The sequence below is a fragment of the Elephas maximus genome, chromosome 19 (genome assembly GCF_024166365.1).
Source record: "Elephas maximus indicus isolate mEleMax1 chromosome 19, mEleMax1 primary haplotype, whole genome shotgun sequence".
Lineage (NCBI taxonomy): Eukaryota > Metazoa > Chordata > Mammalia > Proboscidea > Elephantidae > Elephas > Elephas maximus.
Window position 1 is genome coordinate 13,068,441 of NC_064837.1, and position 15,519 is coordinate 13,083,959.

Genomic DNA, 15,519 nt, shown 5'->3' on the forward strand with positions numbered 1-15,519 from the left:
GGAAAGGAAAGGTCCGTGGAAGTTCACAGAAGGGGGATGAGTTTTTGCCACCCCAGTTCCAATCGTGGTTGACGATCGGGGCCCAGGAAGTATATGCACTCCAGGAGGGCAGGCAGGAGAAGCTATGATTTGGATTCTTTTTTGTTGTCAAGAGGAAAAACTCAGACGGCAAGAGAGAAACCTCATGACAGTAGAACAAGAGATTGTTCGTCATAGAATAAGCTCAAAGATCCATACCGTGCCCTCAACGCTCTCTACTATGATACATGCAAACCCGTCTAGGGCCCCCACGCCACCTACACTTCCCCTTACTCCACATTACTCAGAAATTTCCACCTTGAACAGGTCTGGCCGATCAGTTCTACCAGCAGAAAGCTGTATCTGCATTCAAAAGCGGATTCGGCACCTTGATCCGCTCAGTCAGCAAACACACTGAGGACCTACCCAGGCTGGGCGATGCAGGCACCGAGAAGGAATCTCCCACCTGCCCCACTACTGCGGGTGCAGGATTGGAGGGGAAACCAGGCACTCAAGCCTTGCTGCTCACCTGTCAGACTGGCCAAGAACCGGTGCAGATGAGAAGCAAAATGGTTTCGAATGCTCTCAGGCCAGGTGGTGTTTGTAAAGATCTGAGGGGCGAAGACCCCACTGAGCAGCCGGAGCAGGGCTGGGATGTAGGCACCCCGCACTGTCCCAAACTGTACGGTTGTCTGAAAATTCTCTGGAGTGATGGGAACTGGTGCATGGCGGATGAAGTAGACAATCTGGTTCTGGGTCTGCACAAAAGACAGTAGATCAGTTCAGTCTCCAGGCCCAGTTATGAGACCCAAACAAATCTGAGACTCTAAGCAGGAAAGACTGGCTCAGGTGGGAGCTGAGATCTTTGGCATATTCCCTTAGCATATTCTGATCATTCTGCAAAAGTAAGTGCCATGAGGCTCTTCCTGTCCTTTTCAGGGACAAAATAGATTCCATATGCAGAGATGGGGGGAGGAAATGTAGGGAGCATGCCTTGAGGGTAGGGATTGTTTATTTTGTCCAACTTGGCTACAGAGCCTAGCACAGTGCCTGGCATATAACAGATGCTCAATAAATGTTGGATGGATGATGGATGGAATGAAAATGATGGAGTGGATGAAGCACTTCAGTTATGGGGAAAGCAGAAAGGAGAAGGACTGAAAGTAAGACAGAATTGTCCAGAGTTTCCCATTTAGGTTGTATATTGTTGTTGTTAGGTGCCGCCGAGTCGGTTCCAACTCATAGCGACCCTATGCACAACAGAACGAAACACTGCCCGGTCCTGCGCCATCCTTACAATCGTTGTTATGCTTCAGCTCACTGTTGCAGCCACTGTGTCAATCCACCTCATTGAGGGTCTTCCTCTTTTCCGCTGACCCTGTACTCTGCCAAGAACGATATTCTTCTCCAGGGACTGATCCCTCCTGACGACATGTCTAAAGTATGTAAGACGCAGTCTCGCCATCCTTGCCTCTAAGGAGCATTCTGGCTGCAGTTCTTCCAAGACAGATTTGTTCGTTCTTTTGGCAGTCCATGGAATATTCAATATTCTTCGCCAACACCACAATTCAAAGGCGTCAACTCTTCTTCAGTCTTCCTTATTCATTGTCCAGTTTTCACATGCTTATGATGTGATTGAAAATACTGTGGCTCGGGTCAGGCGCACCTTAGTCTTCAAGGTGACATCTTTGCTCTTCAACACTTTTGAGAAGTCCTTTGTAGCAGATTTACCCAATGCAATGTGTCTTTTGATTTCTTGACTGCTGCTTCCATGGCTGATTGTGGATCCAAGTAAAATGAAATCCTTAAGTTGTATATACTTATGAAAATCAGGGAAAAGGTGTAAGTATATACAACTTACTACTATATATATATATAAAATATATATACATCTATACTTACACCTTTTCCCTGATTTTCATTTACTTGTGAATTTTTGTTGTTGTTTACATTCATAAATGTGTAACTTTCATGTAGTTAAATCCCAGACTTTTTAAATTTAAGGTTTCTGACTCCTACATGCTTGGAAAGGCCATTCCCAACCTAAAATCAAATTCACCTATTTTTTCGTTAGTACTTTTGTAACTACTGTTTACAATTTATTTAATTTAAAAAACTGAAAATAAAGCACAAATAAGAAGTGAGTAATCATCCATCTTCCCACTATCCAGAATTAAATTTTGGCATTTTGTGTCCATTTTTTTAAAATACTAACAACTATTATTTTTGTTAAAATGATACATGTTACTGTAAATCCTTGAAACACTGCAGAAAAGTATAAAGAGGGAAGTAAAAATATCCCACCACCCAGAAATTATTGTCCTTAACACTAGAGAAAACATTATTCCAGACATCTTTCTGTAAATATATACATATATTTAAATAGTCCTTTTAAAATAGGACTGTGTTATTTTAATTAAAACTATTAAATTTAATTTTACTTGAAGTTAATAGAATTTTAAAAAATTACAATGAGTATAAAGGAGTTGTGGAGTTTCAAATAAATGTTTCTTCACCCACGAGAGTAAAGATCACTAAGGTTATAAAAAAGAGAAATTATTAAAAATAAAGAAATAAGGGGTTAGTTTTATCACTACATTTCAATTTTAACTTCTATTGAAAGATTAGATATCGAAAGACAAGAGCACTGATGTCCTCATACTCGTTTCTCATTTCCCCGCCACTGCCTAATTTCTGTTATAATGTTTTTATATTGCCCAGGTTTGTAATATTCACATTCTATAGCATAATTATAATTCCTATGGCGGTTTATTTAAATGAGTTGAATGATCATAGATTCTCTATTCCTGAGATGGTCATTTGATTCATTTCTTCTTCTTTTTTAATTATTTTCTTGGACACGTAATAAGTTTATTTAGGAAGATATCTAGCACGCTATATGAGTTCAACAGAGTTTGATCCATTTCTCAGAGGCTGGCCTTCTTAAAAAGCTCTTCTTATCTGTTTCACAGATGAACTTAAAGATCCTTATTCCTTAAGCAGTTGTTGTCTTACTATAACGAAAGGTGCAGCAAATCCAGACCCAAAGTACAATGTCATCATAATTAGTAACCGCCACTTATTTTCCACTGAAAATGGCAAATTCTTCCCTGGGCCCTCCTCACAGTAACTCCTACAGACCACAGATGTGGTGAACTTCCCGATGTTCTCCCCCAACATGGCGCTGTTGGAAATTCTGTAAATGGCACAGACATCAAAGGCCGAAGAAATAGGCAGCACCAATTCCTGCTTTCGTGACCTAGTTTCCCTGTGTCTGATTCATTTCTTTTATATATATATGTATAGAGTTTATTTTATGTTTGTTGTTGTTGAGAATACACACAGCAGAACATACACCAATTCAACAATTTCTACCTGTACAATTCAGTGACACTGATTACATTCTTCAAGCTTTGCGACCATTCTCACTCTTCTTTTCCAAATTTTTCCTCCCCCATTAACAAAAACTCACTGCCCCCTAAATTTCCTATCTAATCTTTTGAGTTGCTGTTGTCAATTTGATACCATATAGATCTTAAAAGAACACAATGCTCAAGACCGACATTCTTTATTAGTTAACCTAAACTATTGCTTGGTTTTAAGAAGGCTTCAGGGGGTATTTTTGGTTTAAGGTTTAAAGATTATCTCAGGGCAATAGTTTCAGGAATTCATCCAGCCTCTATGGCTCCAGAAAGTCTAGATTTCAAGAGAATTTGAAATTCTGTTCTGTATTTTTATCCCTTTATAAAAGAATTCGATAGAATCTTTTATCAAAATGTTCAGTAATGATAGCTGGGCACCATCCAGTTCTTCTGGTCTCATGGCAAAGGGGCAGTTGTTCATAGAGGCAATTAGCCATACATTTCATTTTCTCTTCCTATTCCTGACTCTCCTTCTTCCTCTGTTGCTCCAAGCAAATAGAGACCAGTTGTACCTTGGAGTCTGATTCGTTTCTTGATTGATGGGTTTCACTTGATGCTGCTATTTTTGGTTTCGTGTTTTTAAAGTAGGGTTCTTCCAAGATTGAAATGACTGCCTATTTGTTGCCTTTATAATTGAACAACATCTTAGTTGGGAATAATAATTATGGTCTCATTACCTTTCCCAGTGGACTCTGTAAGTATGGTTTCACTGAGAGTTCAGAGAAGTATGAGACCAGCCTGATGTTTCCCCTTGTAAGTAATTTGCCTTTTCTGACTAAAGGACTAATGAATTTTTTCCCAATTTTTTATTTTGGGAAAAAATCCAAATCCATAGAAAAGTTGCAATAAAAGTACAATGAATAATGACATATCCCTCATCTAGATTCACTAATTATTAATATTTTGCTACATTTGTTTTAATTACTCTCTCTTTATCTATCAATTTTTTTATCTATCAATAGGCTAAAACATTTCAGAGTTAGTTGCAGACATCATGTTGTTATTAGGTGCCGTCTTAGGATATGTTTCTCTAGAGATGCAAAACCAGTAAACTGTATAAGTATATATATAACAGAGAGATTTATATCAAGGAAATGGCTCACATGGTTCTAGAGAATGGAACATGGGTCAGGCTGGACGCTTCTCCTGATTCACATAGCCACAGGGGCTGTCAAACCCAAGATCAGACAGACAGGGCTCTTGCTCACAGGCTGCAATGACCAATGAATCCCAGGATTGGCAAGCAAGATGGCAGGTAAGCTGCCAGCTCAAGTCCCAAGGACTGGAGGTCAGGGGAACAGGAGCCAGCTGCAGAATCCAGAGGGAGCAAAAGCCCACAAGCCTTGCTAGAAAGTCTGCTTATATTCAATGCAGGCCACACTCCCAAGAAAAACACCCTTTCAACTAATTGGCTACTCATGGCAGATCCCATCATGGAAGTGGTCACATTATGTCAAATCTTATCATGGAAGTGATCACATCATCATACAACTGCCAAACTACATCATAAATGCCAAATCACTGAGAATCATGGCCCAGCCAAGTTGACACACAATCTTAATGATCACAGGTACCATCGAGTCATAATGGAATCAAGCTCTGACTCATAGGGACCTTATATGTAGCAAAATGAAACATTGGTCCTCTGCCATTTTCATGATTTTTGGTATGTTTGAGTCCATTAACTGACTATTGTGTCAATCCATCTCAGTGAGGACTTTCCTCATTTTTGCTGACCCTCTACTTTATGAAACATGATGTGCTTTTCAAGTGATTGGTCTTTCTTGATGATACGTCCAAAGTAAGTAACCCGGAGTCTCACCATCCTCACTTCTAAGGAGCATTCTGGTTGTATTTCCTCTAAGACTGATTTATTTATTCTCTCTTCTGGCAGTCCATGGTATATTCTATATTCTACACCAGCATCATGATACGACATCCTTAAATACTTCAGCATATGTCTCCTAACAAAGGAGGATATTCTCCAACATAACCACACTATAATTATCATACTCAGAAATTTTAATTTAATATAATACTTTACATAATTTATAGTCCATCATTCAATTTTTTCCAGTTGCCCAAATAATGTCCTTTATAGCTATTTTTTTTTTCCTCATAAAGGAGTGAATCCAAGATTACACATAACCATGGAGTCAAAAAAAATGTCCCCTTAGTTTCCTTTAATTTAGAACAGTTATCTAGCTCTCTTTCTCTCTCTCTCTCTCTGTCACAGCATTGCTATTCCTAAATAGTCTAGGCCACTTGCTTTCCAAAATATCCCTCAATTTTGGATTTGTCTGATTGTTTCCTCATTATTAGATTCAAGTTAAATATTCTTGGCAGGGATGCTACATGTGATGTTTTGAAAGAATTAATTTTCTTAATTCAGTAGCTTAACCAAAATGTGTATTGATGTTAGACATTGTATAACAAATTTTGCTTTTTAATTCCCAAAATCAGTTTCTTCTTCATTTCAGGGAAATTCTTTGTATTTTTAAGTTTATATTTATTTTCTTTATTTTTGATAGGGGGGGTCTCTATACTAAATCATCTATGTCTGTCTTTCGTATCTATTAGCTTCTCTCTAATTGTGTTAATGTCTTTGGTTTTTTCTTCTGCACACATTGTGATTATCTCAAGATTGTCCTCTATATCAATGATCAGATTTTCAGTGATAGCTGTTCAGTTCCTTGCTGTTTCTAATCTACTAGTTTTGTAATATGCTGCTTTGTTTCCTTTACTCTGCAATCTCCCCTTTATCTCATTCTGTAGTCTTATCATTTCGTTGTTCAGCTTTTTAAAAAAATTAAATTTCCTTCTTATTAAGCTGTACTATAGTACGATGCTGTTATGAGGAATTTCCTTCTGTTCATTCCGTTATGTTTTCCTCTTTTGCATGCTTTGTTCCTTTTTTTTTTTTCCCCCTTGATGTAATATGCTTGGAAACCCTGGGGGCGTAGTGGTTAAGTACTACGGCTGCTAACCAAGAGGTTGACGGTTCGAACCCACCAGGTGCTCCTTGGAAACTCTATGGGGCAGTTCTACTCTGTCCTGCAGGGTTGCTATGAGTCGGAATCAACTCGACAACGGCAGTGGGCCTGGTTTTTTTTTTTGGTAATATGCTTGCAGTTGTCATGCAATTTCTTTTCATTTTGTTCTTGCTTTGTGGCTCTGTGAATTCATCCTTTTTTGTTCTGATGTAGTGTGGGTAACTCCGCAACATCCCACTGTGAGAGACCAGTTTATTTTCCCCTCAAAGCCAAAGTGAAAAGTTTGGGTATTTTATGTTTTATTCACTTTTCTCTAGCCTAAGAATGAGGGATGGGCAGGTGGGTAAGACTACGTTGAGGCAGTGTAAAATCTTTGTTATAATACCCGGGTTCTTTTCTCTCTTCTGAGATTTTGTTAGATGCTCTACAATATATATGACTCACTTCACCTAGACCTAGGTGCACCAGTACTGTTGGGGGATGGTTTCCTTGGTTCAGTGTATATAGGCCTTTCACTGATCATTCGCTTTGAGAAAATTTATTAGAAGAATTGTTTCTTTCCTTGTTTTACTATTGTTTTTGTTTTCTATTTTTTGTTCATCTTATCAGATATTGAAGGGTAATAATTCTTTGAGGAAGTTTCACCTGGCCATCTTAACTCAGAAGGATACAATTAAGTCTGTAATCTATTTAGAATGCATTCCAGCATGCTGAATAGATTTTTTCCCTATGGAAAAAAACTTTGTTTTCCATATGCTTCTCAGTTCTATTCATTGAATAATCATTCTTCCCCACAGATTTTTAAAGGTCACTTTTTGTAGAAAATGCTTACATGTATGGTTTTGTACTTTCTATTTGGTTCTTTATACTGTATATCCCTCCCCAGTACCACCACGTCTTAACCACTATAGGATAATAAAAGATTTTCATATTGACAAGTCTCCTCCATTATTTTCTTTCTTCATCATTTTCTTTGCCATTTTTAGGCATTTCTCTGGATATATTTTAAACCCTTTACACAAGGGATTTAGGGTCTGTGGCATGTGGGCACTTTGACTCAAGTTTCATTAAAATGATACTTTTTTTTTTTTTAAAGGAACTTATCTTTATAATATTAAGATTCCTGCCCAGAAACTGGTTCACCATTTACTCAAATATTTTCTCATGGCCTGCAAGTTGTTTCCCTTCATATAAATCCTGCATATTTTTTGCAAATTTTGTCTCTTTTGCAAATGAAATCTTTTTTGTTTAACGTGGAATGCCTCACAAACTGTCACTGTTGGGCCATGCAAATCTTCATTAGCATTCCAATTTCTGTATTTGTGCTGCCAATGAGCACAAAGCACTTGCTTTTTTCTTTTCCAACATTTTATTTGAAAAATTTTCAGACAGACAGAGAAGTGAAAAGAATTTTACAACATTCACCTGAAAACCCACCACCCAACTTCTACCGTTAACAACTCACTATATAGATGTCTTTTAACTCTCTCCCTACCCTTGGTTTACTCTAACGTATTTTTTTTTTTATTCTCCAGACTCCCTGGATGGTGCAAGAGTTAAGAAACTCAGTTGCTAACCAAAAGATTGCAGGTTTGAGTCCACTCAGAAGCACCTTGGAAGAAAGCCCTGACAATCTACTTCCAAAAAATCAGCCACTGAATACCCTGTGGAGCACAGTCTACTCTGACACACATGGGGTTTGTCATGAGTTGGAATCGACTCAATGGCAACTTGTGTTAGTGGTAACGTATCCTCCACATGGTTGAAATACTTACCAATTTAAAGCATAAAAGTCTTCAATAGCCCCCTCTGGGATAGAGGCAAAATTCTTTAGCATAACATATAAGGCCCTTTACAAGCTGACCACAACTTACATTTTCAGTGTCATTTCCCATTATTCCTCTTTTCTTTATATATAAATGCTTTTCACCTGAATAGTTCTTACCCAGCCGTGATGAAATTCTGCATACCCTTTATCCCTGCTCAGATGTCACCTCCCCCACAAAACCTTCAGAGTTCCACGGGCTACATTAGCTGCTCCCACAAAGCTCTACCCAGGCATCACAGTATATTATAAATATTTGTTTATATGTCTGTTCCCCACCAGACTGAGATCACCAAAAGCAAAACCCTATATCATCATTCTCTGTATCTGTGCTGCCAAGTGCAGTCCCTGACACACTGTGGGACTCAACAGGCCTTGAGGACAGGAGGTAACAAGTCTTGAGGATGACAGAAATGCACACAACCCTCAGCTGCCTGAGAGACCACCTTTGAGTCTGGGAAAGTGGAGTACCCACCTGCACAGGCATGCCCATATCTAACTTCAGCCCAAAACAGGGGTCGATATAGATGGTGAGGATGGGCTCTGAAGGGTCCTGGGCAAAGCGTTCCAGAATGGCATCATGCTCCTCTGTCCATGTGGCACCCGCCAGTCCCGTCAGTGCAGTTCGAGAGATGAAAAGGGGCTTCTACAGAAGGAGAGCAGACAAAGAGCCAAAGTAGTTACGGCTGTGAGGATGAGTCACCGCTCCCACCCACGATCGCATGTGAGGACAAGGGAGACGAGACTAGTAACCAGATAGGTTCAGGATGGTGAAGAGAAAGCTGAGTATGAACTGATAGATAGGCTTCCAGACTTGAAGGACAACACTGTAAGATTCTCCTGGCTCTAAGAGTAAAAGAAAGACGATCATAGAGGGGAACTATAGGTATAATCTTCCCAAGACATTTCATTTACACGTGTGGTTGTAAACATGTATTTTCAGCCAACCTTCAATATCAAATCAGTTAGGTGGAAGATTAATTATAACTGGTAGCTAAAAAAAAAAAAATTAATCCTGTAGTACTCTACTAAATAACTTAAGGACACTAAAAAATATAGCCCAGTGAACTTGAGAAGTCAACCTGTCCTTCCCCCAGTATTCCTGGAAGAAAAGAAGGAATCTCTTATTGAAAGTTTCCAGGTCAAGAAAATAATAAGAGACGGTGATCTAAAATCTTTCCTATGTAAAGACATAGATGAACCAATGAGAAAAACACTAAGACTCCAGTACATAAAGGGACAAAAGGATATGAATACACGTCATGTCGTTAAAAAAAAAGAGAAAATGCAAATGTGAAAAAAAGGCCAATTTCACTTGAAATCTAAGAAATGCAAATAAAAATAACAAAAAAAAAATTATGTCTGTAATTTTTTTAAGTCCTTGCTAAATTTGTAACACCCAGTCCTGGAAAGGGCTTGTTCCCAGTGAGAATGTTAAAAAGTACAATTCATTTGGAAAGCAACTTGGCATTATGTACCCAAAGTATTAGAAATGCTTTTTTTTTTTAATTTTTATTGTGCTTTAAGTAAAAGTTTACTAATCAAGTCAGTCTCTCATACAAAAATTTATATACACCTTGCTATATACTCCTAGTTGCTCTCCCCCTAATGAGACAGCACACTCCTTCCCTCCACTCTCTATTTTTGTGTCCGTTAGTCCAGCTTCTGACCCCCTCTGCCCTCTCATCTCCCATCCAGACAAGAGCTGCCCACATAGTCTCATATGTCTACTTGATCCAAGAAGCTCACTCCTCACCAGTATCATTTTTTATTCCATAGTCCAGTCCAATCCCTGTCTGAAGAGTTGGCTTTGGGAATGGTTCCTGTCTTGGGCTAACGGAAGGCCTGGGGACCATAACCTCTGGGGTCCTTCTAGTTTCAATCAGGCCCTTAAGTCTGGTCTTTTTACAAGAATTTGAGGTCTGCATCCCCCTGCTCTCCTGCTCCTTAGGGATTCTCTGTTGTGTTCCCTGTCAAGGCAGTCATCGATTGTAGCCGGGTGCCATCTAGTTCTTCTTGTGTCAGGCTGATGTTGTCTCTGGTTTACGTGGCCCTTTTTGTCTTTTGGGCTCATAATTACCTTGTGTGTTTGGTGTTCTTCATTCTCCTCTAGAAATGTTCTTTACCCTTTGATTCAGTGACTCCATGTATAGGAATCTATCTTAAAATGTTAGTTTTATTTATAATATTCATCACAGTATTACTATACCCAAAAACTAAACTCAAACTCATTGTTGCTGACTATGTTGGCATCTCCTGCCTGGAGGGGAGATGAGAGGGTAGAGGGGGTTAGAAGCTGGCGAAATGGACACAAAAAGAGAGAACAGAGGGAGAGAGTGGGCTGTCTCATTAGGGGGAGAGTAATTGGGAGTATGTTGCAAGGTGTATATAAGTTTTTGTGTGAGAGATTGACTTGATTGGTAAACTTTCACTTAAAGCACAATAAAAACTAAAAAAAAAAAAAAAACTCACCGTCACTGAGTCAATTCTGACTCATAGCAACCCTATAGGACAGAATAGAACTGTCCCCTAGGGTTTCTAAGGCTGTAAATCTTTACTGAAGCAGAGAGGTTGGTGGGTTTGAACCACTAACCTTTGGGCTAGCAGCCAAGTACTTAACCATTGTACCACCAGGGCTCCTTCACATATTATTATAGGAGTGAAAAATTAGAAATGGCAAAATGCCCAAGAGTAATGGTTTAACATAGATCTAGTGGAACACCAGCCATTAAAAATTGTGTTTACAAAAAGTATATACTAACATGAAGAATGATAAAATGTTTTGTGAAAAAGCTTAATACAAAATTGTAATATATATATATATATAAATATAAACAACTCCCAAACCTATGAACTGACAGGAAAGACATTTACCAAAATATTCATATTGTTTGTGTCTGGGTCATAATGCAATGAGTTTTATTTTCCCCTTTTTCATTTTCTTTTCTGCCTCTTCCAATTTTTCTTTAATGAGTAGTTGTTACTTTTCTCTCCCCTTTCCCCACCCTTTTTTCTTTTTATTATTAACTTTTATTGAGCTTCAAGTGAACGTTTGCAAATCAAGTCAGTCTGTCACATATAAGTTAATATACATCTTACTCCTTACTCCCCCTTGCTCTCCCCCTAATGAGTCAGCCCTTCCAGTCTCTACTTTCGTGAAAACTTTGCCAGCCTCCAACTCTCTCTATCCTCCCATTCCCCCTCCAGACAGGAGATGCCAACACAGTCTCAAGTGTCCACCTGATATAATTAGCTCACTCTTCATCAGCATCTCTCTCCCACCCACTGTCCAGTCCCTTTCATGTCTGATGAATTGCCTTCGGGGATGGTTCCCGTCCTGTGCCAACAGAAGGTTTGGGGACCATGACCGCCAGGATTCCTCTAGTCACAGCCAGACCATTAAGTATGGTCCCTTTATGAGAATTTGGGGTCTGCATCCCACCGATCTCCTGCTCCCTCAGGGGTTCTCTATTGTGCTCCCTGTCAGGGCAGTCATCGATTGTGGCCGGGCACCAACTAGTTCTTCTGGTCTCAGGATAATGTAGGTCTCTGGTTCACGTGGCCCTTTCTGTCTCTTGGGTTCTTTGTTGTCGTGTGACCTTGGTGTTCTTCATTCTCCTTTGCTCCCGGTGGGTTGAGACCAATTGATGCATCCTAGATGGCCGCTTGTCAGCATTTAAGACCCCAGACGCCACATTTCAAAGTGCCCACCCTTTTTTTTAAATGTCAAGGTCACAGCTCTACTCTTCTAACCCAGGTAACTGTGGGGATGGCTAGGCTGTGATGCAACTTGGAAGTAAAGGTGTAGGAGTCATCTAGTGCCAATTTCTCAAGGTGGTTTCTGTAACATTTTCAGCCAAAAGACAGAGATGAAAGAAAGGAGGAAAGTGAAAGTCTGAGAAATTAGTATTCAGTTAGGAAAACAGCTGCCAACTTGTTCAGATGCTCGCCAATACAACTGACAAAGCTTGTCGCAGTTTGACCCAAGGGAAGGGGGGGACAGCTGGGAGACCTGGTCCTCACTTAAACCCCTCCTCTCCTGGAGGAGAGGGACCCGGGTGACTTTGTCCTTTACTCAATGAACTGGACTCTTACTGAGCAGGCTACCAGTAGAGAATAAGTAGAAGGAAGTGACAAATTAGAGAGAATTCCTGGTATACCATTCTGCAACTTATCTTTCGATTCACCAGTTGTTGGGAAGGAATGTTTCTCAGTGAACACCCAAACCTACCACATCCCCCTCAGCAGCCTCTAATTCTTGTTTCGGTTCTTCAGGTTCCTCAGATACTGTCTCTGGGGAGAATAAAGATACACAATTGAAAGCATTCCTCAAAAAGTTAAACATAGAGTTACCATATGACCCAGCAATTCCACTCCTAGGTATATACCCAAGAGAACTGAAAAGAGGTGTTCAATCAATAATTTGTACATGAATGTTCATAGCAGCATTATTCATAATAGCCAAAAAGGGAAACAATCCAAATGTCTATCAACTGATGAATGGATAAACAAAATGTCATATATCCACATAATGGAATATTATTTAGCCATAAAAAGGAATCAAGTATCAATACATGCTATAACATAGATGAACCTTTAAAACATTATACTAAGTGAAAGAAGCCAGTCACAAAAGACCATATACTGTATAATACAGAATAGGCAAATCCATGGAGACAGAAAGGAGATTAGTGGTTGCCTAGGGCTGAGGACGTTGAGGGGAAAAAAGAAGCGACTGCTAGTGGGTACGTAGTTTCTTTCCGGGGTGCTGAAAATGTTCCGGAATTAGAAGTGGTGATGGTGGTACGGCTTTTTGAATACACTAAAAACCACTGAATTATACATTTTAAAAGGAAATTTTATAGTAAGTGAATCATATCTCAATTTTTTGAAAAACTGACTGGAGGGAAAAAATAAAAGCAGTTTGTACTAAGGTTATTCTAGGCATTCAGACTCTGGTCTCCATTCATCCTCCAATCCTCTTAGCACATGGAGCAGCTGAGGCCTACAGCAATAGGCCCTTCTCAAGAGAACTTGGCTGCTGGGGACTCATTTCTACTACACCCACTGTGGATTCTGTAAAACCCAGGAGGGTCTGTTTCTCTCCCTCCTGATCTGCTGCTCACACGGGAGACTGGAGTAAAACTAGTAGACTTCCCATCCCCCATGGCCCGAAGAGAGGAAGGAACAAATGACATTGAACCAAAAGACCTTGGGAGCAGGAAGAAAAAATGAGACGGGAGCGAGGCACAGAGGTCGAGGAAGGAAATCATAAAAAGTTGGGTGGGCAAGGAGATGTAATAATAGTCAATTCCAGGAGCTTAGTGGTAAGAAAGATCACTTCCTTGAGAAAAGTGTTGGCATTCAAGATTTCAGACAGGAACTAGGCCAGGGGAGGGAGGAGAAAGACTGAGATGTTTCAAGAGTAAACTGGGTGTGTCTTCTAAAGACAATTTACATAAAGTCTAAAAACATGCAGTAAGATACTAGTGTATGATGTTTATGGATACATGTAGTGAAAATATAAAAACAAGCTTGAGAATGATAAACACCAACTTCCAGACAGTGGTGCCCTCTGGAGGAGAGAAGGGATTGGGGGGCCAGAGGGATCCATTTATCAGGATTTATTTTTTACATCGAGTGGTAGGTACATGGGCCTTCATTACATTGTATTATGCTCCATATTTTTCTGTTTTACCTGAAATACAGGTCTACAATCCCTTATCCAAAACCCCTGGGGTCAGGAATATTTCAGAATTTAGAATTGTAATAGAGTATATATGGTATGGGGAGTTCCTGGGTGTTGCGAATTGCTCAGCTGCTAGCCAAAAGACTGGAGGTTTGAGTTCACCCAGAGGCACCTCTAATGAAAGGCCTGGCATCTACTTCCAAAAAACCAGCCACTGAACACCTTATGGAGCACAGTTCTACCTGACACACGTGGAGTTGCCATGAGTCAGAATCAACTGCCAGTAACAGGTATATATATTGCTGTTGTTGTTAGGTGCCATCAAGGGGTTCTGACTCATAGCAACCCCATAGGACAGAGTAGAACTTTCCCATAGGGCTCCCAAGGGGTGGCTGGTGGATTTGAACTGCCGACCTTTTGGTTAGCAGCCAAGCTCTTAACCACTATGCCACCAGGGCTCCAACAGCTATATATGCTATATATTATACGGCATATACACTTACTCTGGAAACCCCGGTGGCGAAGTGGTGAAGAAGGGCTACAGCTGCTAACCAAAAGGTCAGCAGTTCAAATCCACCAGGTGCTCCTTGGAAACTCCACGGGGCAGTTCTACCCTATCCTATAGGGTCACTATGAGTCAGAATTGACTCAACTGCAAAGGGTTTGGTTTTGGTTTGGCTTCCGTAAGACAGGCCTCACTCCGTCCCCAATTCCAAAGATTACAGAGATTGTTCTTTCAAGGCTGCGTGGTTGATTACAGGTCAGCTGGAGGGTGCCATATCAAACAATAATAAGGTTTACAGCTGGGGGAGACAGAGATCCTTGGCGTTGGGAGGCCAATGTGTTCATTCTGAAGCCTCCCTTTCTTCCCAGAAGATTCTCCAAGCTATACCTCACAGCCTTCCCCTCTCCCTCCCCATTTCCAGCTCCTAGGAACCAGTCCCATTTTAAACTGCTTTCAACTGAGCATTGGAGAACTCAGGAGAAAAAAAAATTAATACAGTTGTCATGGATTAAATTGTGTCCCCCCAAAAATATGTCAGCTTTGTTAGGCCATGATTCCCAGTATTGTGTGGTTGTCCTCCACTTTGTGATTGTAATTTTATGCTGAGAGAATTAGGATGGGATTGTAACACCACCCTTACTCAGGTCACCTCCCTGATCCAAGGTAAAGGGAGTTTCCCTGGGGTGGGGCCTGCACTACCTTTTATCTCTCAAGAGATAAAAAGGAAAGGGAAACAAGCAGAGAGTTGGGGACCTCATACGAACAAGAAAGCAGCACCAGGAACAGAGTGCATCCTTTGGACCTGGGGGTCCCTGCGCCTGAGAAGCTCCTCCACCAGGGGAAGATTGAGGACAAGGACCTTCCTCCAGAGCCGACTGGGGGAGAAAGCCTTCCCCTGGAGCCGACGCCCTGAATTTGGACTTGTAACCTACTAGACTGTGAGAAAATACATTTCTCCTTGTTAAAGCCATCCACTTGTGGTATTTCTGTTATGGCAGCACTAGAGGACCAAGACAATAGTCTTTTGTTTTTAATTGTGGTAAATATGTATGTAACAAAACATTTGC

General features: G+C 40.3%; 2 protein-coding genes across 7 annotated transcripts in view; both read right to left on the reverse strand.

Annotated features, from left to right (window-relative positions):
* DNAH2 (dynein axonemal heavy chain 2) overlaps positions 1 to 15,519 on the reverse strand; it is a 137,860-nt gene that overhangs the window by 118,209 nt on the left and 4,132 nt on the right. For all 6 annotated transcript variants that reach the window (XM_049859280.1, XM_049859277.1, XM_049859276.1 and 3 more), the window contains 3 exons: positions 12,490 to 12,551; positions 8,734 to 8,904; positions 548 to 776 (listed from right to left, as the gene is read on the reverse strand). In XM_049859280.1, coding sequence (XP_049715237.1) covers positions 548 to 776; positions 8,734 to 8,904; positions 12,490 to 12,551 — 462 coding nt within the window. The remainder of the gene's footprint in view (positions 1 to 547; positions 777 to 8,733; positions 8,905 to 12,489; positions 12,552 to 15,519) is intronic.
* Positions 2,903 to 3,269, reverse strand: LOC126062144 (cytochrome c oxidase subunit 7C, mitochondrial-like). The gene has a single exon (XM_049859301.1). It carries the CDS (start codon positions 3,196 to 3,198, stop codon positions 3,007 to 3,009), a length of 192 nt encoding a protein of 63 aa, XP_049715258.1. The 5' UTR covers positions 3,199 to 3,269; the 3' UTR covers positions 2,903 to 3,006.